Genomic DNA, 27,526 nt, shown 5'->3' with positions numbered 1-27,526 from the left:
TGGGATGCGGAGCATATTGTTATTTAACTCCGGGCGGACGCAAAACCATTCCAATAGCATAAAAATGTATAGAGCGTAGTGGAAAATCCAAGTTTTGTACTTCACCCCCTCAGCGTACCAGAATTATCGTCTCAGCGACCCTCGGAGTCCCTTCGCGTCGGACTTAGCATCTACAATCAATCCTAGCTTTGCCAATAGGCCGGACTCGTCGAAACTAGATAACTCCGCCATCGCATATCGATCCAAGTAAGCTCCGGATTTAAAGTATAAAATTCACCAAGCGTCTGTAGGCACGAGACTATTGTTCGGGTTCAGTGGAACTCCCCACCCGGGTTACTGTCGAACTTCGGAGATAAATACTCCGGAGAATCGCTATACTGTTTGTTTCAGGCCTCAAGAATTTGTTTGTTTTAGGTTTTCCTACGGGCTACCCTACGGCGTCTAACTTCTCCCCCTCCCTTCGAACTTAAATATTACCCTTCAATCGCCTTAGACCGCCTACACCCATACCGCTGGGTGTTTTAGGTTTTATTTCTTTTGGTCTTTGGTGTTGTCGTGTGTTAGTGCCTATCAACGCGTCGTGGCGAATTGCAAGGGAGCAAACACACGCATGTTTGACGGTCCCGACCTGCTACCGCGTTAGGTAGTCGGCCAGTGTGGGAAGGAAATTGTGGCGTCTGCCACACACCCTTGGCCAGCCTTGCGGGCTTCAGCAACATGTGTGCTCTGTTAGCTGCAAATGCTGCATGGGCAGTAGATGAGTACAAATAGCGGCAGAATAAATGCGGTGGTGTGGTATCTGTGACGCGACCCACGATGAACTTCAACAAGACAAATCTAATATGGCCACACTATCCAGCACACTCTTCGAGGGCAAACTTTCACACAGGCTTATGTACTATAGGTGTGGACTTTTAGATCAATTAAAGAAATTAAAGAAATTAAATCGAAGGAGAGAGAGAAAGAGAAGGGAAAGACACTCTGTTCGGGCCCCGTGAGCTTCAGAAGGGGCATATTATTGAAAGGATATACTAGTGCTATATTCAGGGATCTCCCTCGCTTGAAATATCCCTCGAGGCTAGTTTCTTCGGTTTCCACAGCACATGAATTTTGCTTCGCGGCGCTGCGCGCCGTATTAACTCTCTGGATAGCTTAAGGCAAAACCTGGTGGTATTTTAAGTTTGAATGGACACCTCTATGTGTACTGTACCGATACGACCTTAGGCAACGCAACGGCTTATGTAATTCACCGTGGGAATGTGGCAGGTCAAGCAACGTCTCCGTCGGGACAAGGGACACATGCAACGCAACCTGCAGTTGCGCGTACTAAGGTGAGGATAATGCAATGTTGATACACTCCTCAGATAGATCTGAGGCTCAAATCGCTGAGAGAAGACTCAGAAGAAGCTTCAAGAGGGTTTCCAAAGCACCTGCGAATAAATTTGTTCATTTTTCCCCATTTAGCGCGGATTTAGGCTCCGGGGCCCCAAGCAACGAGGTGTCCGGGACACGGGACAAATCTCAAAATAGGCAACGGCGACGGACCTCTCGGGACACGGGACGTTGCCTAAGGTCGTATCGGTACAGTATCCCACTGCTCATGTGAATCGCAAGAAATTAAGCAACCTGGAAGTCAAAATCATTTTTCTTTCGGCGGCGCTGTCGCGCCGCTCACTTTATGCATCCCAAAATTAATGAACCACTTGTCACTTACCTACCTATAGTACTTCTACCTAGCTATGTGTCCCGGATCTCACAGTACAGATATAACTCTTCAGCCCCAATTTTGGGAGTGAAATAGCACCATAAGCGGTAAAAGAGCGCATTTTTGGACAAATTCTCCAACAAAATATATCTCTTTCATTTTACAAACAGTTGTGGATGGGATCGCTTCAGTAGGAAGCTTGCACGCGTTGTGAAAAGGTAGGGAGGCTGGACAATGGCATGTGCATGCGGTGCCACAAGCGTGAGAACACCTACTGAATACAGTATAACAATTCGAAGTCCGAACTATATCATTCAAACTCAGTTATAGATCTATTTCGCCACGCCTATAGTATAACTGCCTTCACACAACACCTAAACATGTCTAGACATTTACACCCTAATAGTTGCAAATTTATGCCTGTTCAGAAGGATTGCAATTTTTTCAGTATTTGTTTGGGAGTTTCAGCGCAACCTTCGTCGACGTCGCCGACAACAGCGTCGACAACGCGTCGGGCAACGTCGAGCACAGCGACAACAGGGGTACGGCAGTATCCGGGACGTTCCCACGGCCGGTTGCCCGTTGCTCTCAGCGGGATTCGAACTCACGGCGTGCCCTCAGCCAAACGCAAGTGCGAAGTGCAAATGCAAAATAGACCTGACACTCCTGGTCAACCGTACCGAGAGACAGAAATCAGACCATCTAGACTTCTCTACCTTCTTCCGACGTCCCTGGCACCCACTCCGACCCACTCCGACTATATGTGGTTTTCTGAATTGATGGTCTATCGATCTGCAAGCGGCTGTAACACAAATATATCACTATCGTCTGGTCGGATCTCGGAAGACAAACTGAGATGAAGACAAAATGCGCACGGTCATAAAATCCCCGTATGAATGTTCCATTGGTCGGTCGACCGGTCAATGCTCATGCAGGGCTGACAGCCACGAGTATCAGTACTTGGTGGTACCTACCAATTCAATCCTTCCGAAAAACCTTCTCCATCTACCCTCTTATTTCTTCAGCTGCCTGAGTTCTCTCTGGTTCGTGCCAGGTAAACATGAGCAAATCGTGCCAGGTCGCCTCCGAATACCCAATGTATTTAATGATATCTTCCCCGTTGTCTCTGATTAAACGTTGGCGCAACGTCCGGACAGGATCGAGCATCTGCTCCAGAGACCCAGCGATGATAATGATGGGAGGGAAATTCTAGAAGAGGCCCCTCTCCTTGATACCGAGGGAAGCAGGCGATAACCACGGGTTCGAGTACAATTCCCATTCAGGCATTGAGCCGAGCAGGCCCCACCCAGTGTACCCGGACTTCAGTACCGTGTACACCAGGTCTGTTCAAGTGTTTCTCCACATCAATGAATTTGGGTGCTTGTCATGAGTACCAGCCCAATCGACTGTCGGGGCAAGGAGATTAGCGCTAGCTGGGGGCAACATGCACGGGATATCAGAGGAGACGAGATATCTGGCGAGCTCGAGAATGAATGCAAAATGACCCCTGGCTGACTCTCCTGCCAGAATAATACTTTCGGGCTTGAACCCTAAGTTGGCAGTTAACCAATAATATCCGGCCAGGGCGTCTAGAAGGACGCGGGAAATGGGTTGGCTGGTGTGAATGGGGAAGACGAGCAGAGACGATATTCGACTCCCAAAGCTCGATCGATCATATCTGACCAGTGTTGAAGCATAGTCCTTGCAGGCATCGAGGAGAGATCATCTGGAGCAGCAGTACCCAGCTTGTGGAAAATATATAAGCTAAGGATATTTACTCTTGTAAGGACGACTCACGACATAACCTCCACCTAAAGCGAGTATGATTAGGGAGGTACTTACTCGTTGTGGTTGCGCATGAACTCCTTACCGTGAAAGTAGTACAGCACTTTTTCTCCGGGAGAGGCTGGGTAACCGTATTCTGCCTCGTTCCTCTTTCCTATCCAGTATCCGGCCACGGATACAGGCTTAACTTGATTTTTGCGCACAGCTTCGGCGATCTCGCCAAAAATCAAGTCTGCTAGCAGACCATCAATCCAAACCTGAACTAAGCTATCAGCGAGCGGCTTGCGCTTCTCGGGGTGCCTTCCAAGGCTGTTATCTGTAGCGAGAGAACATAGTGAGAGTGAGTAGGTACAAAAGGGCGACGCCTGTTGGGGAGGTGGATACAGAATACGGCTAGGGGGCAAAGCACGCTCGTAAATTCTTTAAATTTTAAGGATCGACGGGTATCGGGTATAATAGAGATATCACGAGGCGATATGCAATCGAACGCATAATATCAGTCGCCTGTGCGGACTAAGGTATATGTAAGCGCCGAGGGGATAGGTGCTCACTGGAAGTCTTCGTACCAGCAATAGTAACGGTGACAGCCGACACACTCTGGATTCTGCCGCATCGACGGGTGCAAGCATGGACAACGCATAGACGATGCTGGGATTGTATATCCACTAGCAACATGCAAGGTTCATTACCGGCTTTACCGAACGAGCAATTGGCCACCGAATGTGATGGCACTTACAATCGGACCTTCACCCTCGTACCTTTGAAACACTACGTAAACTCTCTTGGTTTCATCCCGCGGCCTGCGCCCTTCCTATCATCTTATTCACCGCCATCGGTCGTCCCGGTCCACTGCCCCTGGCCAGGTCCGCCAACTTCGCCTCGCGCATCTTCCGCAGAACCCGACTCAACAGCGTCGGCGTGACCACCATCTTCCCATCTTCGCCGGTCTCCCCTTCTTCCCGCGTATCCATGGGCGTGCCACCGTTGCTCCCGCTACTGGTGTTCACGCTCCCGCTCCTGCTGACTCCCGTGGCGGAGCGCTTCGTGCCCCCGCTGCTGGTCGTGAACGGGGAGCCCTGCTGACCCGCCAACGACCCCCTGGACGTCTCGCCACTGGGCGACTCTTCCTTGTACCTGTCCCATAGCGTGTAGAGCGCGATAATCTCCTGCATGATCGTCGCTACTTGTGTCATGGATACGTTCAAGCTCGCCAGGAAACTGATGGGGTCCTGAGCAGGTTTTTTGGTGTGATTGCTCGCTTGCCGCGATGATCGCCGGGGGGCGGCAGCTTGGGCGGGAGCTGACTGGTTTTGGATGGATGTGCGGGTGGGATTGTGCAGGACAAGAGTGAGGTTGATGACCGCGACTGCGATCATGTGTGGCGGGTACAGAAGACACAATTCAGATCGATATGTATCGTTTATGATGAACCTGTGGGTGATCAGCATATGTAGAGATATGCGCGAGAAGAAAGACGTACCATGCCATCTGGAGGGCCGGTCCTGGTAATTCAAGCTTACCCTCCCCGGTACCCCAATAGCGGGGTCCATCGTTAACACCTACACCTAGCTCCCCTGCCTCCGTGTCGAAATCGCTTGAGCTTCCTTCTTTACAACACAAAGTCATGAGTGTTCGGTAGGGGTGAAAGATCGTCATGTCGCATTCCAGATCATCCACGAGGTAGAACTCCATCTCCGCAAGCTTTGAGTTGTCAGACGGGAACGTCTTGATGCCATACATGTCCTCTTCAACTCCGCTATGAGGAGGAGCCATTCCTGATGGACTATTGACTCACGACTGAAGACCGACCTAGCTTCCGACACAACATTCTTGATGTGCACAGGTGATTCCTCCGCCTTGCTCGCCACATAGCAGCACGCAGCTATGACCAAGAAGGGATCGGTTTCACAATACGAGTTCTTGAGGTAAAAGCGACGGAAAAACACGGTGGCCGTCGCGATGACACGCTGCCTGAGCCCTAGTTTCTTGCCCAGCTTGGATATGGCTGCCACCCCGCCGTTCATTCATGCACCGTAGTCCGATATCTGCTGCTACTCACCATTGGCGAAAAAAATGCCGAGAAAATCGAGATATTCAGGGTCGTCGACATATTGCCGGTCCTCCGCTCGCGCCCTTTGTACAGCGGCGCGGTCCACAATCCATCGCTTGCTAGCAGACGCGTCAACATCAGCTTTCTTGCGAGAGCCTGGCAAACGTTCACCTCACTAATGCGAGCTCGCCCAAAAGTCGGTCGCCATCGACGTCCGCAAGAAACACGGACCTAAAATACGCCTGGGAGGCCGCTGCTCTTGAGAGTTTCGATTCCGAACCTGTCTCGGAACGGAGAGGGATCGGGTAAAAGCGCGGGGCAAGTCGGCGAACGCAACGTTCCTGCTTTCTTACCGCCACCACCACCGCGCACGACGACGACCAAGATGCTCGCTCGCTCTGCTATCCGCACGCTCTCGTCGCAGAGCCGTATGTTCTCTTCCTCCGCCTCGCGGCAATTCAAGGTTGCCGTGCTCGGTGCCGGCGGAGGAATCGGACAGCCGCTCTCGCTGTTGCTCAAGCTCGACCCGCTTGTCACTGAGCTGAACCTTTACGATATTCGCGGTGCCCCTGGTGTCGCCGCCGATGTTAGCCATGTTGACACCAACAGCGAGGTATGTGTGTATTTCCTTCGGGAGGATGTATGCGCGACGGGGCGGCCAGCCGGCCCTGGGATCTCCTCCGAGGCTTCGACAGTACTGGAATGTCATTATATCCAATCTACCTTGTTGAAGCCCGTTTTTGTCGCATGGACTACCGGCAATGATAGTGAAGATATCCGAGCAGTTACTGACTATGTCATATAGGTGAAGGGCTTTGCTGCTGATAAACTTGACGAGGCCTTAGATGGCACTCGCGTTATCGTCATCCCTGCTGGTGTCCCCAGAAAGGTACGTAGTCTGACCATCTTACATTATGCCTTCCTGACCATTTCGTTGTTCAGCCTGGTGTAAGTGGACCATATACACATCCTACGCAGCCCACACTAACTCCGACCTTAGATGACCCGTGACGATCTCTTCAACGTAGGTTTATACCGCAGTGTTCGGTATCTGCTGTAAGACTTAGTCTTTCTGTCCAGACGAATGCTTCTATAGTTCGTGACCTTGCTGCTGCAATTGGCCGCGTCTCCCCGCAAGCCTGCATCTGTGTCATCTCCAACCCCGTCAACTCCACCGTCCCCATCGTCGCTGCCACCCTCGAGAAGCAAGGCGTCTTCGATCCCAAGCGCCTCTTCGGTGTCACTACCCTCGATGTGGTCCGTGCAGCCCGCTTCCTCGGCGGCATCCAGGGCGTCGACCCCAAGCAGACGCCTGTCACTGTCGTCGGTGGTCACAGCGGTGCCACTATCGTGCCCCTCCTCTCGCAGAACTCCCACGGTAAGGGCCTTAAGGGCGAGACGTACGAAAAGCTGGTACACAGGATCCAATTCGGTGGTGACGAGGTTGTGAAGGCCAAGGATGGCGCTGGAAGCGCTACGCTCTCCATGGCGTACGCTGGTGCCCGCTTCACCAACTCTGTGTTGAGGGGTCTGAACGGCGAGAAGGGCCTTGTCACGCCTACCTTCGTGAAGAGCCCGCTCTTCGCTGACCAGGGCGTTGACTTCTTTTCGTCCAACGTCGAGCTCGGCGTAAGTCTATTGTCATGTGGTTTGTGAGGAGACGATGCTGATGAGTTTCATTCAGCCCAACGGTGTTGAGAAGATCCATCCTATCGGCCCCATCTCGCCCGAGGAGGAGAAGCTCCTCCAGGCCTGCCTGCCTGACCTCAAGAAGAACATCGAGAAGGGCAAAGCCTTCGTCGCTCAGTCATAAATTGACGTTGTAGCTACAAAATTCACGTGTAGTGGACATGTGCTACGGTGTGTTGTAGATGACTCGCGTCTCTAGATCACTGCCTTCCAATGCTAGAGTGGTGTCTTGGAAGGAAGACGATGCAATATCCTGTTTGCGCCCCAGTAGCGTTCTTTCTACCTGACTCAACCCATCCCTAGGGGGTATAACCAAGTCAAGGCTTCTCCGTCGTTGTAGTCCGGGATTGCGCTGGTCGCAAGGGCGGGACTCCTTTATAGGAGCTCTGCGTTCGTCTGATCTCTTCTTCCCGATGTGAGCATGGGTATGGAAAAGTGATTTTTACGTCGACGTACATTTCTATCTTCGTCCCGTTTTCTTGACTGTAGTAAATCCGTCTTCGTCTACCTCCGGCTCTTCTCTCGGAGGACGTTCTGGAGGCTGAGGCTGAGGCTGCGTATCTATCAGCGTCGGCACACCGTCTTCATCTTCCGGATCTTCATCGCCATCGCTCCAGTCCTGTTCAGGGTCATCGGGCACACCCCGCAGTGCCTGTACATCCTTCCCTTTGATTTTCTCCGCCCTGCCTTCATACTCTAAGACCAAGTCTTCCTTCCCTCGCGAGACTTCCTCCCACAGCCGCAAGATATCAGTCGCTACGCTCTGTGCGCTGTCGTCCTCCAAGAGGGTGTCGAACTCTTCCTCCATGACCTGCATCAATAGCTCCTCCACATCGACGGCGTCCGGGATGGGGTCCTGCCCATCGAATGCGTCCACAATTTCCGATGCGAACTGAAGTTGGGTTTGTTTCGCAGTCGCACCAGAACTTCCCCAGTTCTCTCTGATGGCTACTCGAAGAGCACCCCATAGGGCTAGCCGGGCCATTACTCCTCGAGCGAAAAGTACCAGCGTGGGTGCCGGCTCCGCTGGAGCAGATCCTGATGCGACCGGTGTAGCCATGCTTTAGAAAGTAGTAGATGCGGTTTAGGATCAGGCGATCGAGCGATGGGCAGAAGGTAGAGGGCGAAGCCACAATGCCACAAAATTCTGTTCTGAGTTTCAATCTTCTCTTTCCATGCTAAGTGCCGTCGCAGCGCGTAAAGCGCGTCTCGCGCAGTCTCAACAATCAGCGACACCTCCTGCTTCTGATACATCGTCGACCACCGCTGCTGATGCGTCTTCTGAGAAGTCAAAAGTCTCGAAGAAACCAACGTCAAAGCGGAAATTGAGCGGTCAAGTACCCGCTCCGTCCCCCGACAAGAAAAAGAAGCGAGCTAAACATAACGAGAAAAAGCAAAAGCCTGTCTCCAACGCTGGTACTGATGCGTTCGCAAAACAAGACGACGTAATCGTCATCGAGGATGAAGAGTCCTCAAGCTCGGAGGAGGATGTGCGAAGTACTCTCTTACCCCGTCTTGTAGCCTCTGAAGTTCCATCGAGCTCCAGGCGGCGAGCTTGGTCACCCAGTAATCCGGTGTACGATTCATCGGATGATGAGGCCCAGGATGTACCTGTGAATGACCTTCTGGATATACCGGTCCATTCTTTCCCCAAGGCGCAACCTTCGACCGTCACACTGAGCACCTTTCAACCCACGCGGGACTATAATCTTTTCCGACTATCACCAGACTCTGCCGCTCGGTACGGCCTTTTGTCCTCCCACGACAGAGACTCTACCTCTTCTCTGCTTGCACTTGCCCCGGGAGAGACGGTATGCCTTCTAGGAACATACACTATCACCGTTCTAGCTGGCTCTGTATCACTGTGTGGCAGCACACTATCTGCCTCGTCTGTGTCACACCGCGTCTTTGCCCCGCGGTCCTCCCCTATACCTGTCATACGATGTGTCTCGTCGGATTCAACAGAATTTCCGTCCGAGCTGCCGTCGTCCGTGAAACAAGCTGTGCCGAAGGGCGGTTCTCTTGTCTGGCTAGAAGGATTGCGCACCCATGTTGAAGGTTTGGGTCGAATATGCAGGACGTTCGATGGTGTCTTCTCGCCATCTCGATGGCAGAGTGGGGATAACTTAATCCCTGGTGTCAGCGGTGTCCACTTGGTACTTTTCCTTCCTTTTATTGAGTGACATGGACATTGACTTACAAGGTAGATTAGTCAGTCGAGCAGAGACGCACAAGTCTTCTGCGTGCCTGACTCATGGGATGCTGCTCTCTCGGCTGTACTATCGCACGCAAAGGCGGGGGATATGAAGCCTCCAGTTTGTCTCGTGAAGGGTCCTAAGAATGCGGGCAAGAGCACGTTTGCCAGAACCTTGCTGAATCGTCTGGTAACCAAGTAGGTCAAGTTGCTTGGTACAACGGAACAGTCGGTGACGTTTCCTAGGTATGCAAGGGTCGCCTTCTTGGAGTGCGATCTGGGTCAATCCGAGTTCACACCTGGCGGCATGGTCGCGCTGAACGTCCTCGATACGCCTCTCTTTGGTACGTAAGCTAAATTTGCGGGTTACTGGTGCAGCTCTGATATCATGCAACAGGTCCCCCATTCACCCATATGTCCATCCCGAATCATGCACATTACATCGGTTCGGCCTCGCCTCGCTCCTCTCCCTCACATTACCTCTCCTCAATCCATGCCCTGCTCCAATCCTACCGTCTTGATATCCAGTTTTTGGCCGACGCCAGCAGCGGGGGAAACTCCGATAAAATAGGGGACGTCATTCCACTGGTAGTGAACACCATGGGCTGGACGAAAGGTCTCGGTGCGGATCTGTCGCGCAAAATCGAAGAGATGGTTGAGCCGAGCGATGTCTTCGAGTTTGAACCGCCAATAGCAGAGTACGTATGGCCGGCCGTTCCTGCACCTAGTGCTCGCCCTCAGGGTGATGCGAGGTACTACACGCTAGAGTGCGTCGAGCCTTCAGTTCTGTCGACGAACTTCAGCTCTGCGGATCACCGCACAATGTCGATCTTGTCTTACTTCCACGCCATATTCCCTCCGCAAGACCCGTCATCAATCGTATCGTGCCTTTCCTCAACATGGAACGTTGCTCTTCCGCTCTGCGCTCAGAGGCCATACGAGTTAGATTGGGCAGACGCTATTGACAGAGTGTACCTAGCCGGTCCTGGCACTGAGGACGTCGTGTCCTCGGAGGTTGTCCGAGTACTCAACGGCGCCATCGTAGGCCTGGTGGAGTGCGAGCAGGGAACGCTCGATGCTGAGATGGACGAGATCGAATTGGGAGGCCCGGAAGCCGGGCCGGTTATTCCGTACACTCAGGGAGCTGCCCCGCCGTCCCCCCTTTCCTCGAACTGTCGTGGTCTCGCTCTCATCCGAGGCGTATCATCCACGAGTACGCACTTGCAAATCTTGACACCCGTACTACCGCTAGCGCTCGCGGACGCTCGTGTATTGGTCAAGGGTGAGTTGGAGCTGCCAGTGTGGGGGATGCTCGATTTCAGGTTTGAAGACGGGCAGAGCATCGCGGGCGTTGACAAGGGGTCGGTTCCTTACTTGCGGTGGGGGAAGGAGGAGGGGCTCGGGGCGGAGCGTCGGAGGGTGCGGAGAAACCTTATGCGGAAGGGACAAATGTAAGGCTCTGGTCGTGATATTGAAGAGGAGGTCCGGCTGGTGTAAAATGTAGTTTTCGCTTTGTTATCTACTGTGCACCTGACTAGACGTGGATTCCGTCCGTAGTAGTGCGACTCTTCATGGGAGGTTTATAAGACGGCCGTTGTTCAGCCATTAGCTCAGTACGCTACGGAGGCCCTCAATGACTGGGTTTCGCCCGGAAGACTATCGCGACATCAGGTCCTTTGTTTTGAAGCCACTCCTTCCACATGGTTTGATAGCGGGGACACCACTCGACTCGCTTTCCATACATCCCAAAGACCTCTTCATCCGATAACATACGAGAGATTTTGAATATTTGCTGCCGATCGCGGCTGCTGTAGTTCTTAATTTGTTTCTTCGCTTCTTTGAGAGTTGGGTGCAGCTGGGATACGACAATAAAGGTCATTGAAAATTCAGAGGACGCAGGGGAAGGATATCAAGGCAATGCGCACCGGCCCTCTGAATACCATGCGGTGCCATTTGCAGAAAGCTTTGGGAGACAATGGGTATTCGGTCGCTTCAGGATCTCGACGGCGAGGTCCACGATTCTCGCCCATGGGTGGTAAGGGGGGCGAATAATACATGACCAGCGGTATTTCCGAACAACTCTGGCCACCATGCCTGGCGCGGGCCATGCCCAGGCAAGTCTTGAGCCGGAACGCAGATTGCCAGTACTTTTCCTCTTCATCTCGGTCTTGATATTTCGAGTAAGCTGGTTCAACGCCAGTGTAGGCACCACCAATTCTGAGCCGGTGTGTGACATTGTCCAGGAGCCGCCGGGCATAAACTTGGAGAGCATGTCTAACGTCGCCAAGAAGCAGCGGCCAGCCCGTAGCTAGCAGCCATACCAAGAGGCGCTGCACGCTCGGGCTGGGAGTCAAGTCGCAAAAGTGGATTGTCTGGTACAGAGTTAGGATACGTCAATTATAACGGCTAGGCGAAAGAGCACTACACGCTCACACGAACAAGTCCAGGCATGGCTAGACAGTGCAGGCGCGACTGGTATAGTCCACCAAGGCTTGAGCGTGCTGGCGACGGGGTCTGAGTCGATCATAGTCTTGTGGTAAAGTGAAGGTGCAGCGTGTATCTTCATTTATGACTGCTTCAGCACAGGCGCCACGAGGCAGCCGCATGTTCGACTACACTGCTGAGACTAGACGGATATTAATCGCGAAGCATGACAGGCTTCTGGCAGAAACTAGCTTTAGTAAACTCGCAGCTGGATGACATTTATTGAGCTCGCCCTTGACTTTCTGTTCTCTTGGTTTCGCTAGCTATTCGAGACGAATGTCACCATTGGCATTAATCATCACTTAAATCGACAGAAACTCGCCCACAAAGGCTTCTGCCGTCGAAATTGCAGGGATGAGGAACGGTGCTGGGATTTATTATGCCACATCCTTTCTAACCTTCATAGAGGCAAATTGCGATTTCGAGTATACAAAACGTGCGAGCCCGCTCGAGCGTGATGCTGAACGTTAACGTTAACCTGGCCGGTTAGGTGTGACTATATGCAAGTCACTGTCACGTTTCGTTGCTGCACCAGTCCAGTCTCAAGAGTCTCAGCGGCTCTCTGCACCTTCCTCACAACGCTCACCATTCAATGCTCTTTGGGAGGCCGATATTCCTACAAATGGGCTCGCTTTGAAGTCTTTTTTCTAGCGCGTCGTCGCGGTCGGCCTCGCTATGCAAGGAAATATTAATGACCTCTCGACTGGGATAGAAGATCGTCGTATGTTCCGATCTCTCGAGTCCGTGTCAGACGATGCAATGCCTAGTGCGGAGGCCGCGGTGAGGATATATGAAGAGGATATCGGATACTGATGGCTGTCACCATCGTGTGTACGCGTTTGAATCGCGGCCTGCGCCATCCCCAGCGCGACTCAGCAGCTCGAGATGAAGTGATATCGCCAACTTTGTGTATGGCACGCTCGGACTCGCTAGGTTATGAAGAGGCTATGAATTGCAGTTCTCGAGGAAGCCATATACTTCCAAGTGTTGACCATGCATACACCCGGGCGATTCTCCCGACTATATGCGGTCCGCTCTTCGTTTTAATCCTTGTTAGACTGATCTCTTGCGAACAGCAGGAAATGTTGACAGGTTGAACGGCCAGCCGTGTCCTTCGACCCGGTTTTCGGGCGGATCCTCGGAGCAGATGCTCGTCTCCGGCGTGGCTATGGGTGTTTGCTACACCCGTGTAGAGAGATATATCGTGGCGCCGGAGTGTACCTCTACATGCCGTCGACTCCTCACCACTGTGACACGTTTGCGGGATCGATGTGCACAAACCCCGATGCGCAGATGATCCTGAGTGATTGCGGTGCGGAGGAATATATCCTATCTGGATATACGGACTGCCTGTCGCACTGATTCATTGGGAAGGCAACCCCCTATGTATCAGTGCATAGGTGGATGTCCTCTCATAGACCGCTCGATGTCATCAATGTGGCCATCTTGACTCTGCCAAGATGTAAGCGCTATACCGATTGCTACTTGTCAATGGGTGCCCGGGGCTAATGCGCCATCAACCCATCGCACAGCCCAGATGAGGCGGGCCCGGGTGATTAACCCGCCCCGGGCGACTACAGGGGCACGGGCCCGACGTACCCATGCGAAACGATGATTACCGACACCTCACTCCACCGACGTCGAGGAGACATACGTGATGGATCACCAAGCTGGCAAGGATCAGCCTGATTGAGAGATAGACTACCTGATGCGCATTGTGGATGCGCAGGTCTGCAACCGCAGCCGTATCTTGCCCGATGTTTTCATTGCAAAGTTGCGTCAAGGCACAAGGTTTGGGTCGTTTCTTTGCACGAGTACAAGGTCTACCAGCATTGTGATTCCCAGAGACGAGGTGGGCAAAGGAACATACCTTCTTGAAACAAAAGTAACCCCTGACAGTACCCACGCTCTAGGCTCGGCTTTGGCTCGGCTGGCCGATTTGGACTCCGCGGCGGTAGGGGGAATTCCAGAACGTCATTGGGCGAGCCTGGATATTACGTTGGCGAAGCCCCTCGCGCCCGACGTGTTTGGTGTTGACAGTCCCCGGCTCCCACCCTCCTCTCCCTCCTTTCCGTTGTCTGGAACAACCACGACCACCGTTACGAACGACGTCGACAACACTACGCTCACGATGTCGACGAGCACGAACAATTTCATGATTGACTTCCTATCTAGACTGTCGCTATCGCCAGCGCTGCCCGTTGCCGGAGCCCGCCGGTCAGCCGCCAGCAGAAGACGCAGCGCGAGCGCCAGCTGGCGGACGCCATACTCGACACTTGTTTCCGCAGCGGAGACAGTGTCAGCCACCCTGGCAGACCTCTTAAAGACTTCGCAGTTGCGCTGTGCCCGGCTTGTTCGTGGACTCGATTCTGCCGGCGCCTCGAGGTCAAGGTCAAGGCGGCAGTCACTCGCCAGCCCTCCTTCGTTCAAGCAACTCCACTCGCACCACCTCCCCTTCTCCGTGCTGCACAATTTCCTCGCGGATTCGGACATCGTCATGTCCTTTGGAACACCCGTCGACATCCTTGTCTTCGGTCTAATCTTCCTTCTCCTGCTTGCCTTCGCAGCGGTCTGGTACGTCCTGTACAATGGATGGAGATCGAGCTATACCATGGTGGATACGAATGAAGAGGTGCGTTGGCTATTGTATCTGCGTCCTGGACTGTCAGTTCATCAGGATCATTAGGTCTTGGCGCCTGAGAAAGCAAACTCGCTTCCCCGTTTCGCTGATCAGAGTCATCATCAACTTGTAAGTTCCTGTCGCGGCTTGTTCCACCTTAGGTACTCATGGTTTCTTATTCCAGTCCTTACTTTCCCTATCTCCCTATTCCACGTCATCACCCGCTCCCTCCCGTTCACGCTCTTCGTCGATACCCATTCCTGTAATCGTCATCACCTCACCTTGCGGGAGCTCGCATACGTTCACGACGGTCCCATCGGTTTCGCCTCCGAAACTGCGCCCGCAGCCGCCAGCTGTCCCGGACCCCACCAAGTTATCTTGGATCCCATGGGTGTCCAGGCCAAGGTCCCGCTCGTCCTGTCAGTCTCGTACTTCTCCGAATCAGACCGAACCCAGGACTCAATGTCAAGTAGGGACCGCTAACCGAGTTCGTGCTCGGCCTGCGGGTAGGATGGGCAGAGTGAGGAGCGACAGCTTCTACGGTGGTAGGCCGATAATTGCCAGGGGCCCTATACCCGTTAGGCAGCCGAGATTTGAGGGCGGGGTTACCGTTGACATCGGGTCAGCCAATGCGGGGGCGTTTGAAGTCAAGAAGGGGGCACAAATCAGTGTGGGTGGATTGCCGACGCCGCCTGCGAGCCCGGACGCCGCCAGTTCTACCTCTGGGTTCGAGTTCAAGATCGAAGTGCCGGAAGTAAAAGTCACGAGTGCGCCCGACGTCGACCTCGAGGTGGAGGAGAAAGTACCGGGGTCCTTCGAGGTTATAGTACCCGTGGCCAAGCAAATGGCTTTCATTCCGACGCCTCCTCCAACTCCTCCTCTGGAGAATGTACTAGTCTTACCCAGGAGGGAACGCAGGGAAAGGAAGCCATTGAGCATCGTGGTGTCGCCGACCCATGCTGATGCTGTACAACTGAAGGCAGAGAGGAGAATAAGGGGAAAGGAGAACGCCGCGGAGAGGTGCTAAGTGGCCAGGCGGCGAAGGCAAGGCTTTAACGACCGGGACGAATTTCAAGAATTCTTTCGCATGCTATTCGCCGGACACCCTAATCTTGCGCAAGTCTACCCTACGCCTCGCCTAATACCGCCTCGGATTCAAGAAAGAAAGTATCGTACTCGCGCTGTTTCTTGTCATCGGATCGTATCTCCCTCTCTGGACCCCTTCCCCTTTATCTGTCTCTCACTTCGTCAACGTCGTCAAGCATCATCCAAGGCATCAGTCACCTCAAGAACTCAAATGTATCTTAGGCCGTCCTCGCACTGTATCAAAAGCAATATCACCTCAAGACTAATTCCTCGTTGCTTTGCCCTGCTCTCAAGATCGGCTCGCTCGCCCCCTGCTCTGTCATCCTGTACATCATACCTCGCAATTGCTGTACCGGCATCCACCCCCGCATTCGCATTCATCCCCGTTCCCCCCGTCCACCTCAGCACTACCACCTGTACATATCCCCCTCGCATTTGGAAGCCGTGTACAGCATACCCTGCGTCTCTGTATCCAGAGGCACTCCACATTCGTTTGGAATTCATGTTTCGACTATACTACTCCCCGCCTTCCCGACTTTACACCACTCTTGAATCCTGAGTCGTCTACCTCGCTTGTTATGCGAGGTCGGCGACGTGGCAGGTGGGAGAGGGAAGATGAAGGGAGGAATAATCGCATCGCGGACTCTATTTTGCTTCTCTTGTTTGTTTGTTTGCTTGACGGACGTTGACCCGGTTATTGGATTTGCAGTTCCCCGTATCTATTCTGTAGAGATGGGTGCGGGAATACGGGCTACATACATAACAGTTATGAATACGCCTCTCGGTAGAGTAGAAGAGTATAATTGTGGTGCGTAGGTATCCGCTTAATTAATTGAATGTTTATTCTCGGGCATCACTCTGGAGGAATGGCCGTGAGCTGTAGATCCACACCTCCGACAACAGCTCCTGCTTGAGTACTGACGGTCGTGAAGTATAGCTTTGGTTTCGTGAGTGCTTGCTCATTACAGGATCCTGTACTGAAATAACCGATTACTTATTCAGCAGCCATAGCCGATGGGAATACGTACGGTCTGGTCCTATTATACAGTCGCGCCTTGAGCCATGTTGACAGAATCCTCTGCCAACCTTCAGCATGACTCGACAGAAAGCGCTCCTCCTTCAGGAGAAGCATGGTCCGTTCGCGGTTGCTGAGAAAGACATACCCAGACCGGGCCCCGGAGAAATACTGGTTAAGGTCGAGGCGGCCGGCTTGAATCCAGTGGATTGGAAGATACAGAAGTACGATATCCTGGTCGACTCCTACCCAGTCGTTCTCGGCGGAGACATCGCTGGCACGGTAGTAGAGGTAGGGGAAGGTGTTACCGAATTCAACGAAGGCGATACGATGTGCGTGTCTTTGTCGCGATACGGTCAAGGAGGCTTCGTCCGTTGATACGGGCACCGAACCTGCGTGTCGGAAGCATGGTTCGACAGCAGGCGGGGTGGATTTCAGCATTATGCCATCGTCGTGGCTGAAATTGCTGCTAAGGTATGCGGGTCCTATTCCCCTTTGTGGCTGAACCTCGCGGGTTAACTTCCCAGGACAGGTACCTTCAAGGATATCACTTGAAGAAGCTGCGTCTGTGCCTCTTGCCTTTGTGACGGCGGCATTCGGCTTGTACGGGTCCGGACGGGAAGGCGAGACATCCAGAACCGGACTAGCAGCACCTTGGCAGGAAGGTGGTCAAGGGAAGTACGAGGGTAAACCCATCCTGGTATTGGGAGGAGCCTCGTCAGTCGGACAATATGGTATGCCCCAGGCATTGGCACGACATACCTTTCAAAATTGAATGCTGCACTTAGTGATTCAGCTCGCGAAATTATCCGGCTTCTCACCTATCATCACTACCGCGTCTCCACATAGTGAAAATCTTTTCAAGTCGCTAGGTGCAACTCACGTTATAGATCGCCGGGCACCGTCTGAGCAGCTTCAGGCAACTATCTTTCCGATGTTATCATCGCCATTGCTCCATGTATACGACGCGATTAGTCTCTGGGAAACTCAGCGGATTGGATACGACATGCTGGCGCCTGGCGGCAGCATCATCGTTGTCCTCGACCGTGCCATACAAATTGACGAACATTCAGACAAAAGGTTCGTTCGTGTTGTTGGCAATGCGCACGATCTGAGTCAGAGGAACGACGCGCGAGCCATCTTCTCTCACCTGCCCGTATTGCTTGAATGCGGGGATATCAGGGTCAGCTCCTATTTCCGCTTTACATACGCGCTTACGAACGTATGGATTATACTATAGCCAAACCCTATTGAGGTCCTTCCGGACGGCTTGCGAGGAGTCATACGGGGTTTGCAGAGGCTGGAGGAGTCAGCGGGCTCAAGCTTGTTGCTCGTCCGCAGGATACTGACTGAGCTTCATCTGTCAGGCTCAGCCTCAACTGGCCACCGAATCCAGTGTTGCGCGACCTGCGCAGTATCCATGGACGTTGAGAACCGAATGAAGACATTGACCATGTTTGTTGTATCTTGCTCCTGTTCAATGTCAGGCTTTCGAACGATGGCCAGACAGACGTTCCGGATATCCCCGTGTCACAGAGAAGTCTCTACTAGTACCCGAGTCTCAACGAGGTTCTGAAGATTCAGAGTTCGCTAAGTACCAGATTGAGTACAGTTCACTGGCCGCTGGAATGTCAACACAGCCCGCACTATAGCGGTGCCTTCTATGTCCAGAACGAAGGCTGTCCGAACGGATACTTACCAGTATGAGGCAACTTCGAGATTAGGGCTTATCTGGAGAAATTTTGAGTTTCTACTAAGCACTGACGAACCCTGCTCTACCTGTGACACTCCCAGCCCTCACGCCATCACGCCGGACGCTGCGAGTTACTATGACACAGGAATGCTCAGGCTTTCGGAGGCCAGAGATCTTTGGGATCTCGGTGTTCAAGGATTTACGTAAACGCAATATAAGCACGACCGCCTTGAGCTGGCCTGCCTCCCGTAACTCCCATCTGGGTGGATATACGCGCCGACACCCTTTCCCTCGTCAGCTGACAGTTCGACAGAGCTGGAGACGAAATGCCAGAGCTTACCCAAGGAACGGACGAATGGCGGTGTGTTGAGCTGCAGTCAGAAATCAAGAAGCTGAAGGAGCAGATCTCCCGCTACGAGGAAGATACTGCTCGTCTAACAAAGCTATCCGAGGAAAGCGAGAGAGCTGTAAAGCCAGTGAGTACCCTCACAGCTTATATTAGCACGTTGCAGTTAACTATGCAGTTTCGTCGTTAGGAACAAGGCAACGCCCGTCTTCTCCGTGGTTTTGATGATGCAGCAAATGGTAGGAGTCCCTCTGTGAGAACAGTCTATTAGATGATACGGAGACTCTGTTGAACGGGTTACCAGAGACCTGCCACTCCAGGGCCGGCCCCGCTGGCAACCGCTACTACGACCGGTACAGAGCCAGTTTTCGTCCATACTCGTGCTGCTACTCATACACTTGAAAGAAGGATTGGTAAAAAATGAAGTAATAGAACTCACAACTCCTGGAGAAATCGATGACTTCCTGCAAAAGGTTAAAGAAGACCTAGTAAGGACTCACGTAGAGTTGGCTGTGAAACGTAGGCTAATCCATCTAGGCTGACTCCAAGATCAAAATCAAAGAAGAGACGGTTCTATTTGATGATGAATCAATCAAGTCGCGCATGAGTGTGATCAACTTCGCCCACTATAATGTCACCTTGGAGGAGACCATCCGCAACTTCACAGTGAAGCGCGCATTCATGTCTAAGGTATACGGAGGCAGTAGCCAAGAGACTTTCCCTTCTATCAGCCCCGAAAAAGTGGCCGTGCATGGCAGGGAAAACTTCGCATACATGACCCTTGAATGGAACCCATATGCGCCTAGGAGGCCAGGCCGTCCAGGTCTGTTTTTCGGACACGGCAATGCGTTCGAGCACGAAGGGCCTGGTGTCCTTGACGTCTTCGTCAGAATACAGTCGCACTCTGATCCGCAATGGCGATATAATGGACTGTATGAATTCATTGCCTCTCCGTCACTGACCCCTGCAGAGTGGGCAATCCAGTCTCCGGTCGTAAGTGCACAGCGCCCTGCTAGATCGTAACCGTCTGAATCATGAATATTGCCAGGTTAAGAGGACATGGGCGCAGGGATGCTGGACCTACGGCGGTGCGGACTGTGTCAGAATCGCTTATCGTCGAGATTTTGGACGGCTCCCGACAAAGCAAGAGGTCGACGACATATTTGCAACATGCAAAAAATACCAGAACCTAACTGTCGACGACATTCTACGCGCATTCGACAACGGGGAAGAGGTTAGTAGAATCCTCATGCCAAGAAATAATTGCTCACACCGAGCAATCAGACTATCGCTGTTTGGGTGATGAGATGCATTGGCTACGACGAAGACTTTCAGCGAGAATTGGTTGAAAAGAGTACGAATTGGCAAGTTCCCGCAAAAAGGCCTGGAGGCATAAAATCTAGAACGAAACCCGCATCAAAGCGGACCAAGGCGAGAACCGCACCTAAATATCGTGCGGAGGAGAGCGATGATGGTGAGGATGTGAGCATGCGGGCGGAAAGCGAGGACGATGTTGAGGTACTAGCCTATACACCGAAAGGTACCCGCAGTCGACCGCGGGCGAGTCTCATCTCAGAGTAGAGGAGACGGTAGACCGTGCACATCTTGTACCCTGGCTGGCAGACCTGGCACAAGTCATGATTTTCATGAAAGTCCCTGAGTTCAACGGAAGGTGCTGGGCATCCTGTGTCTTATACTTCAGGAGCCCTAAGAGTCAGCAAGATTATCTTATCATAGGCATGCACACGAACTTGCATTGAACACAGTCTATTACACTGCTTAAATAAATCCATGATCCTAAATTATGCTAAACCAAAGCGAACGACAATCAATAAATAGTCATTACTAGCGTACGCGTAAGCAAGGAACTCAAAACGCGGCGATATTAGGATGAGTGCTGCGCAATAGTTCGTCAAGAACCTACAAATCACTATGAGTAACCAGGTCTAATTGAAAGAGCAATGCAACGAACCTGATCCATTTCCTCCAATTTCTTGAAGGACTCTCCATACACATCCCTGATTTGAGGGTGTAACTCGTCGGCATTCAGCGGTTTGCCGAAGAGCATTTCGTCCACGGGATCCACAGCTGGTCGAGGCTTAACTTCGGGTTCCGCCATCTGGGCGCGGAGCTCTATGACAGCCATCATTCCCGAAAGCCCGAAGTCATTGTTAGGTACGACAGGCCTTCTCCTCTTCGCCGGAGTCTGGGCACGCGTCTGAGAGAGCGAAGATTTCGAGCGACCCGCCGTGGGTGTAGCAGCGGCAGTCCTGTATCCCGACGCATCCGAAAGAACAGACGTAGACGAGGCTTGCCGCTGATGCATGTCAGGGGGTTGCTTGTATGCAGCTGTTGGAGTGGTCGTCCTGATTCGACTATGGCCCTCGCTAGCAGTAGTGAAAGTTGTGGGGGTGTTCGTTCTTGAACCAGATGCCGCAGACATGGCGCGCGCAGCGACAGAGGTAGGAGTAGGAGATCGAACCGTGCCCACCACAGGTGTCGCTGTCCTCGAAGTAGAGACTGGGATTGCAGCTGAGATAGCTTGGTCGAATGAATACTCGGAGTTGGAGGTAGTCGGCGTTGTAGCCATGACATCTTGGCCAGTACCAGCGGTAAGCTGCCTATTTTGACCTTTGCCCTCTTTCACCCTACTGAGAACGCGGTCAAGTTGATCGCCGACTGCTTCTTCGTTGCGACCGAGTACACCTTCCAAGAGGTCGTTCCTGTTGTTGATATTGCTTTCTCTACGCCACTCTTGTTCTACTATGTCGCTGATATCGTAACTTTCCCCCTGTGGATCCACATAGGAGTATCTGATTCTATCATCGACTTCGTAACGAGAGCTGCGTAGCATCGCATTTCCGGGCAGCAGGACGTCGAGACCGCGTTCAGAGTTCGCCTGGGTTGAGAGAATAGCGCGCTGATTAGCACGAACTGCCGCACGTTGCGCTGCAATGATATCTTGCTTGGATGGCTGGCGCTGCCTTGCTTCCTCGTTTACACCAGATGTATTGTCGGATGTCACACTGGAAGTAGATGCCGATACGCGGTGCAGGTTCTGGAGCGCTATTTCATCTAATGGGGCGGAATTCCGATGGCGCGACGAAGAAGTGCGGTATGTCACGGCTCGCCGCAAGATGAAGATGGGGTCGTCCGGAGAAACTTCGTCCGGATTGCCCAGCAACATACCGGAGTCAACCGAACGTCGCTTGCTCTCACTGAAGCGTCTGTCGACTGTGCGATACGTAGGTGGTCTAGGGTACGCCTCAATGACTTTGCTAGTGGGCGACAGCTCTCGCTCTAGGAGGTCGCGCGATTAACAACCTTCCTGCACCGGTCAAGATAACTCACCTTGGCCACCCACAGAGACACTCAGTCCGTATCGTACCCTGGAAGAGCTCTTCCTCTTCGAGACTTTGTCTTCGACTTCATCTCCTCCGTCGACAACACCTTCGACGATACCGAACATGTCCAGACCCATCTCGATAACCTCGGCCACCGTGATATTCTTCGGCAATGCAAAGACCTTCCGTCGCTGTGACATGGATATGCCAGGCGGTATGCTAGGCTGTCCTCGGTCACGGACGCTGTTCTTGAATACAATAGCCTCTGTCTGCGAGTCGAAGACCATGTCATCAGGCAGGTCCTCTGGGTAAATCACGAGCTGAAGAGTGAATCTGAAAGACGGGGAGCTGAAGCGTTCCGGAGCGACACTCGGGCCACCTGCTGTGGAGACTGAGAGGTACTGAGGTTTCGATGTATGAGATACAGAGTCATCCAGTTCTGCGATCAAGGTGTCATCACCCTCTTGACCTTCAGCGCTTCCTTCTTCGCCCTCTATGCTTCGTCGGTTGAGATAGAACTTGACGGCAGAATCGTCAGTGAAATCATTCATAGACAGCTTTTTGATGGCAGGATGCAAGGAGAGATTGCTAGACACGGAACTGATACTGCCAACGCTACTTCTCTTGACCTTAGGCAATTCCATGGCGGCTTCGACCAGGTTCTCGAAAACTCCCAGCGGCTTTTCCTGAGGACGAAGTACGGCAGAGGAACCCTCCACCTGCTTGATAGTGAGGTAGTAATCGTTCTCGTCTTCGCCAGCGGGTAAACGGAACCGTTGAATGGCCTGCCGAACAAGATCCTGAGAGGTAGTGGACGAGTTTAGTAAGACAGTCTTGAAGGTTGCCTCCGTCTGCAGGTTGTTCCCCGCAAAGACACGTATGACGCTAAGCTCAGGAACGCCCTGCCCGTCAGTAGCGGTAGGCGAGAGTACCAAGGAGCCAGGGCGGGGTCGGCGAGTCCCAGCACTTTCTGGCGTGAGGCCGATTCCGAGACCCGAGGCAGAACTACTGGATGAATTGAATGAACTCGCGTGGGGCATGATTGCGGATGCAGACTGCAGACCATATGAAGGCTGCAAATCCGGCGGCGAAGATGGAGATCGATTGAGGTACTGCTGGTATAAAGCCTGCTGTTGCTGGTCCCTCTGGCGAAGCTGCGATGCATGCTGTGAGACGAGTGAGCTTTGCTGAGGCGGCGTCGTGGGCGGTGTAGTAGTGCCTTGCTGGTATTGCTGTTGCTGCTGCTGGTTTTGACGTTTGGGATCGGTGGAGTTCCGGACCGCAGACATCTGTTGCTGTTGTTGTCTCGCTGCGGCTGTAGTGGGGGAGGTCATGCCCGACTCCGACGGGTTTGCCGCCAGGTGCGCATTGCTCGACCTGCTGGACTCCTCCGAAGGCCGTCCAAGATCAACTGAGCCATTCTCGGATGAGCCCTTGTCCTTGCCTTTGTCCTTCCTTCGTCCGAACAGACCGCTAAGCATACCGCCCTTCTTCTTCTTCTCCTTCGAGTCGTCTTCCACCTCTCTCTCTTTCTTCAGCTTGGCCCCGCCATTCGGGCGCGACTCCGGCGATGGTGAAGCTGTCTTCTCCTTCATCTTATTCGCACGCTTTCTGGCCTCAGCTTCAAGCGCCTCTATTTCTTCCCGCTGTCGCTTGCGCTGCTCCTCCTGCTGTCGCATGATGTCGCTCGGCAGCAAGGGGCCAGGTGTCCCCTGAGCCTGCTGCTGGGGCTGCTTCTGCTGCTCAGCCATCACGCCATCACAAACAATGGGGGGAGTGACACTGAGTTTAACCGTGTCGGTGGCCTGAGCAGGGTCGAGAGACTTGGGTCCTGGAGGTGAACTGGGGGACAGCGCTCGGGTGCTGTCTGGTCCAACACCCAGGCGCTCGCGTGAGCCTTCCCTTTGTACTTGCTGCTGTAGTGGCTGAGGCGACGTCTGGTCCTGCGCTCGCTGGCCCTGCGTTGCCTGAGCCTGCATCCTAGCAGCCTGCATCTCCGCCGCAGCGCCCTCTTCCCAGCTCATACCGTCGTCAGGCTCCATGTTGACATCGTCGGCAGGCTCGTCCACAAGATCCGGATCTTCGTCCTCGTACGGCTCGTCGTCCCATTCGACATCTTCCTCGTCTTCGTCCTCATCGCCCCATACAGCCGGAGGGTACCGATGAACGTGAAAGGAGGCCTGGAATATGACAGACTTGGTGTTTCGAGAGCGCTGGAGTCCGCGCTCTGGTGTCGGAGAGGGTGTACCGTTACCTGCTCGCGACGAGAGGTTGGTCCGCAGTCGATCTCGTTGTTGGTGCACGTCCCCTTGCAGCTCGGCTTGTGTAGCAGAGGATAGCTGTATTGGAATACTGTAAGCTAGCACTGGATGGATGAGACGCATGTACTTACATCCACATTCCGGTGCTTATTCAATCTGGCAAGACGCTCGAAAGGCGTCTCAATGTTTTCAGCGGGTATATATCCAACTTCTTGAGTTTTGAGGACGCGAACAAGCCACCAGTAGCTATTGCTATCGTCCATTAGAAACAGACTATCTCCCTTGACCACATTGGCCTGGCCTTCTACCGTCGCTGCAAAACTATGAAGCGCGTAAACCAAATCGAAGTCAATGGACTCATTAGGTATGGAGAGTTCCGAGGATGCGTCGTCGTCGTCGATGTAGTCTCCATCTGCTCCCTCTCCGTCCGAGTCATCCTCGAGAACCGAGTGCTCCTCGTCAGACGTGTACTGGGCAGCATCAGCATGCGCCTGCGCATGTTGTGCGTGGTCCTCGGCAAGCATCTGGTCTCTGAGATCAAAGGTATCCTGACGGTTTGGGCTCCTTACGGTTTGTATACCGTGCATAGTCTTCCGCACAAGATCAATCCCGTGTCCAAGTTCTACCTGCCTCGGTTGAACGGTTGCGACGTGTCACAGCACCAGGCTTGAATTTGAGTCAAAATTCTCGGCAACGAATGTGGCAGGCCGTCAAGTCAAGGGCGAGCAAATGCAGAGGGATGGAGACATTAAGCAGTGAAACTGGATAACGAGGTGATGGGGTGGACTGAAGGAAGACTCGGGGAAATAGTCCATAATATGCAGGATAAGTACCATTTTGGACCTACTTAAAATATATTGTCGCACCATCCACTGCGGGCAGAGACCGATGTCCCACCACCAGACATTTGTCATTCATGAAATAGGTGGGAGAACACTTTCCTTGCATGCTCCGAAGTGGGACTTGGCAGAGACATAAAGAATGAGAGAACAATGTGAATCAAATGTCCTCTGATTTTTAGAGAGCATAGTAAATGTCCCATGGATCTGCCTTTGTTCATTCAAAGGACATTCTCCATGTCCAGGTCATGGTGCAACAAAGACCATTCTAGGAAAGTGTTCTCCCAACTGGGGCATGTTCATAGCATGCTCGCTGGCGGGACATCGGTCCCTCCCCGCAGTGAAATGCAATCCTCCCACACTTCGGGAGTTACACTCTTTTGGGCCTAGTAAAAGATTGTATGGTAGGGATATATGTAAATGATTTTGGGGCTCACAAAAGATAATCTTTATTGAGAATTTCGAAGCTTGTAATATATATTTTCAGCAGTATTATCTTTTGTTGATACATTATAATTAAATCTTTTGGATTCCCTTCTGACACTGGAGGATTTGTAATCTTTAGGGCCAGGCAGAAGGTTGTATGAAAGGGAATCACTGTGTTTCCTGCAGATTATCCACCGGTCAAGACCCCTAAGATATTAGATCTAGTTTCATTATCCAGTAGACTGTCCTGTATAAGATACTTTGGATACCGGTCGGGAAACTGCGCCAGTTGAGCATTGCAGTCCGTCCTTAAGATACTCAGACTAGTTGATCTGTTCATTTCTATCTATGGTCCGGATATCTCCGATATGTTGTATCCTCGCCGTGCGTTGGCTACGCTTTCTATCTCATGTTAAATATGCAACCTCACTGACTTAGCCATTGACTAGCTAGGTAACACCTGTACATATATCTAGGGTGACAGACTTGCATCAAGATGACTCCCAACCCCTTGCGAGTCCGCCACGATATCAGCAGAAATGCCCAAGACCAACAGCTTCCGACCTCCTCGTCCCATGCTTCCCCCACGGTGTCCACCTAGAAAACCCGCTTCCCCCGAGCCTGGGCCAGGTGGCTGAAGGCGAGCGCGATTTCGCAGCTCGAACCGGTCAGTCCTTTCTCGCAGAAGTCAGACGTCGGATGTAAGCACGTCTTCTGCGAGCTTTTCATGCATCGCATCAATGTAAGTATGCATTCATTCTCTCGGAGACGTGCGCTGACGTATATCAGGATCCGGATGCCAACCCATACTTTACCGATCAAGACATGCACTAGTGCTATCTCTACGCTGCCGTGTCCGTGCCTGTCAACTCCGGCATACCGTTCGAACACTACAGGTATGCTCTAGCATCAGAGCTATAATATAGACCAAGGGCGATATATTGCACACAATCTTTGGCGGTTGTAGGTACAATCGATGCGACGGTCGCCGGACAGGCGTTGGTAGCGGGAATACCATATTTAGCTACTACATGTATATATTGGGAAATTATGTAATTGTTGGCTTGTGCCTTATATGGAGTGAGTGTCGGCTGGGGGGATATTCTATGCAGCGCAAGATTGTCGATACAATTGACCATTCCAGCATTGGACATGTAACCCAGCTTTCCATGGGATAGATACGGATAGGCAAACTCGTATGTCTATTCAATTTCTGGCTAGGCTAGCGGTCCAATCTCTGGATAGGAAGGGATAAGTGTACATTCCATGAGCTATCTGACACCGAGCTACTCCAGCAGTCTTGCATACTGGATAGATTCATGCAGCTTACTTATCTATATGCCTATCTGCGGGTTAGATAAAGAGCAGCAAACACAGTGAATTCCACAGGCTCTGATTGGCTGGGAATTCTCTTTCATACAACCTTCTGCCTGGCCCTAAAGATTACAGATCCTCCAGTGTCAGAAGGGAATATAAAAGATTTTAATTATAATGTATCAACAAAGATAATACTGCTGAAAATATATATTACAAGCTTCGAAATTCTCAATAAAGATTATCTTTTGTGAGCCCCAAAATCATTTACAAAAGCCAATCTTTCATATATCCCTACCATACAATCTTTTACTAGGCCCAAAAGAGTGTAACTCCCAAAGTGCCAAAGTTGAGGATGGCTCCGGTGGCTCAGTGGATATGCTAGGTTTGCTTCGGCAAGCGCCAGCCTTCAGTCACAGGTTGCAGGTTCAAATCCCGCAGGAACCATCAGGGAGTTTCAGTGGGTATTGCATGTTTAGCTGAGTCCCACAGTACTGTGGGATATCCTTGATGTCAAAGGCTCTTTCTCACGCATCTGCGCAAATGCATTTCTTCCTGGAGAGTTAGCGCTCTTCCGCTTACGGTGATATGCACTGACACACAACAATCACCAAGGACCAAAGGAAATAAACCTAAACCCCGTGATATGGGTGAAGGCGGTCCGAGACAACTGAG

At 52.3% G+C, this 27,526-nt stretch overlaps 8 protein-coding genes across 8 annotated transcripts; 5 read left to right on the top strand and 3 right to left on the bottom strand.

Moving 5' to 3' along the window:
* Positions 1-3,973: 3,973 nt before the first annotated feature.
* On the bottom strand, positions 3,974-5,748 carry GLOTRDRAFT_114363 (cyclin-like protein; the record flags this gene model as incomplete). Its single annotated transcript, XM_007864491.1, has 6 exons — positions 3,974-4,003; positions 4,057-4,921; positions 4,971-5,235; positions 5,286-5,495; positions 5,550-5,659; positions 5,717-5,748. The coding sequence occupies 5 exons, from the start codon at positions 5,746-5,748 to the stop codon at positions 4,279-4,281; spliced, it is 1,260 nt and encodes a 419-aa protein (XP_007862682.1). The 3' UTR covers positions 3,974-4,003; positions 4,057-4,278.
* On the top strand, positions 4,643-7,475 carry GLOTRDRAFT_114362 (malate dehydrogenase). The gene is made up of 10 exons (XM_007864490.1): positions 4,643-4,921; positions 4,971-5,235; positions 5,286-5,495; positions 5,550-5,659; positions 5,717-6,153; positions 6,346-6,429; positions 6,483-6,488; positions 6,541-6,564; positions 6,621-7,169; positions 7,225-7,475. The coding sequence occupies exons 5-10, from the start codon at positions 5,926-5,928 to the stop codon at positions 7,351-7,353; spliced, it is 1,020 nt and encodes a 339-aa protein (XP_007862681.1). The 5' UTR covers positions 4,643-4,921; positions 4,971-5,235; positions 5,286-5,495; positions 5,550-5,659; positions 5,717-5,925; the 3' UTR covers positions 7,354-7,475.
* Positions 7,476-7,704: 229 nt separating this feature from the next.
* On the bottom strand, positions 7,705-8,262 carry GLOTRDRAFT_27218 (uncharacterized protein; the record flags this gene model as incomplete). The annotated part of the gene is made up of 1 exon (XM_007863465.1): positions 7,705-8,262. A coding segment is annotated over one exon (558 nt), but the record flags the coding sequence as incomplete, so codon positions are not given.
* A 142-nt stretch (positions 8,263-8,404) lies between these two features.
* GLOTRDRAFT_136561 (uncharacterized protein) lies at positions 8,405-11,028 on the top strand (the record flags this gene model as incomplete). Its single annotated transcript, XM_007864489.1, has 4 exons — positions 8,405-9,385; positions 9,437-9,621; positions 9,670-9,767; positions 9,821-11,028. The coding sequence occupies 4 exons, from the start codon at positions 8,405-8,407 to the stop codon at positions 10,876-10,878; spliced, it is 2,322 nt and encodes a 773-aa protein (XP_007862680.1). The 3' UTR covers positions 10,879-11,028.
* A 3,084-nt stretch (positions 11,029-14,112) lies between these two features.
* GLOTRDRAFT_114360 (uncharacterized protein) lies at positions 14,113-16,465 on the top strand. The gene is made up of 3 exons (XM_007864488.1): positions 14,113-14,539; positions 14,594-14,656; positions 14,712-16,465. Exons 1-3 carry the CDS (start codon positions 14,405-14,407, stop codon positions 15,552-15,554), a joined length of 1,041 nt encoding a protein of 346 aa, XP_007862679.1. The 5' UTR covers positions 14,113-14,404; the 3' UTR covers positions 15,555-16,465.
* Positions 16,466-16,706: 241 nt separating this feature from the next.
* GLOTRDRAFT_34384 (GroES-like protein) lies at positions 16,707-18,204 on the top strand (the record flags this gene model as incomplete). The annotated part of the gene is made up of 5 exons (XM_007863567.1): positions 16,707-16,966; positions 17,051-17,102; positions 17,161-17,362; positions 17,417-17,811; positions 17,869-18,204. The coding sequence occupies 5 exons, from the start codon at positions 16,707-16,709 to the stop codon at positions 18,202-18,204; spliced, it is 1,245 nt and encodes a 414-aa protein (XP_007861758.1).
* Positions 18,205-18,647: 443 nt separating this feature from the next.
* On the top strand, positions 18,648-20,174 carry GLOTRDRAFT_119736 (uncharacterized protein; the record flags this gene model as incomplete). The annotated part of the gene is made up of 4 exons (XM_007864487.1): positions 18,648-18,797; positions 19,205-19,660; positions 19,716-19,901; positions 19,952-20,174. Coding segments are annotated over 4 exons (1,014 nt in total), but the record flags the coding sequence as incomplete, so codon positions are not given.
* Positions 20,175-20,403: 229 nt separating this feature from the next.
* On the bottom strand, positions 20,404-25,055 carry GLOTRDRAFT_136558 (uncharacterized protein). Its single transcript, XM_007864486.1, has 4 exons — positions 24,404-25,055; positions 22,019-24,350; positions 20,640-21,967; positions 20,404-20,587 (listed from the first exon to the last, which is right to left on the bottom strand). The coding sequence occupies exons 1-4, from the start codon at positions 24,857-24,859 to the stop codon at positions 20,537-20,539; spliced, it is 4,167 nt and encodes a 1,388-aa protein (XP_007862677.1). The 5' UTR covers positions 24,860-25,055; the 3' UTR covers positions 20,404-20,536.
* Positions 25,056-27,526: the final 2,471 nt, after the last annotated feature.

The sequence above is a fragment of the Gloeophyllum trabeum genome (assembly GCF_000344685.1).
Source record: "Gloeophyllum trabeum ATCC 11539 unplaced genomic scaffold GLOTRscaffold_00002, whole genome shotgun sequence".
Classification (NCBI taxonomy): Eukaryota; Fungi; Basidiomycota; class Agaricomycetes; order Gloeophyllales; family Gloeophyllaceae; genus Gloeophyllum; species Gloeophyllum trabeum.
The sequence above is the reverse complement of the archived record's forward strand: the minus strand, read 5'-3'. Positions and strand labels throughout refer to the sequence as shown.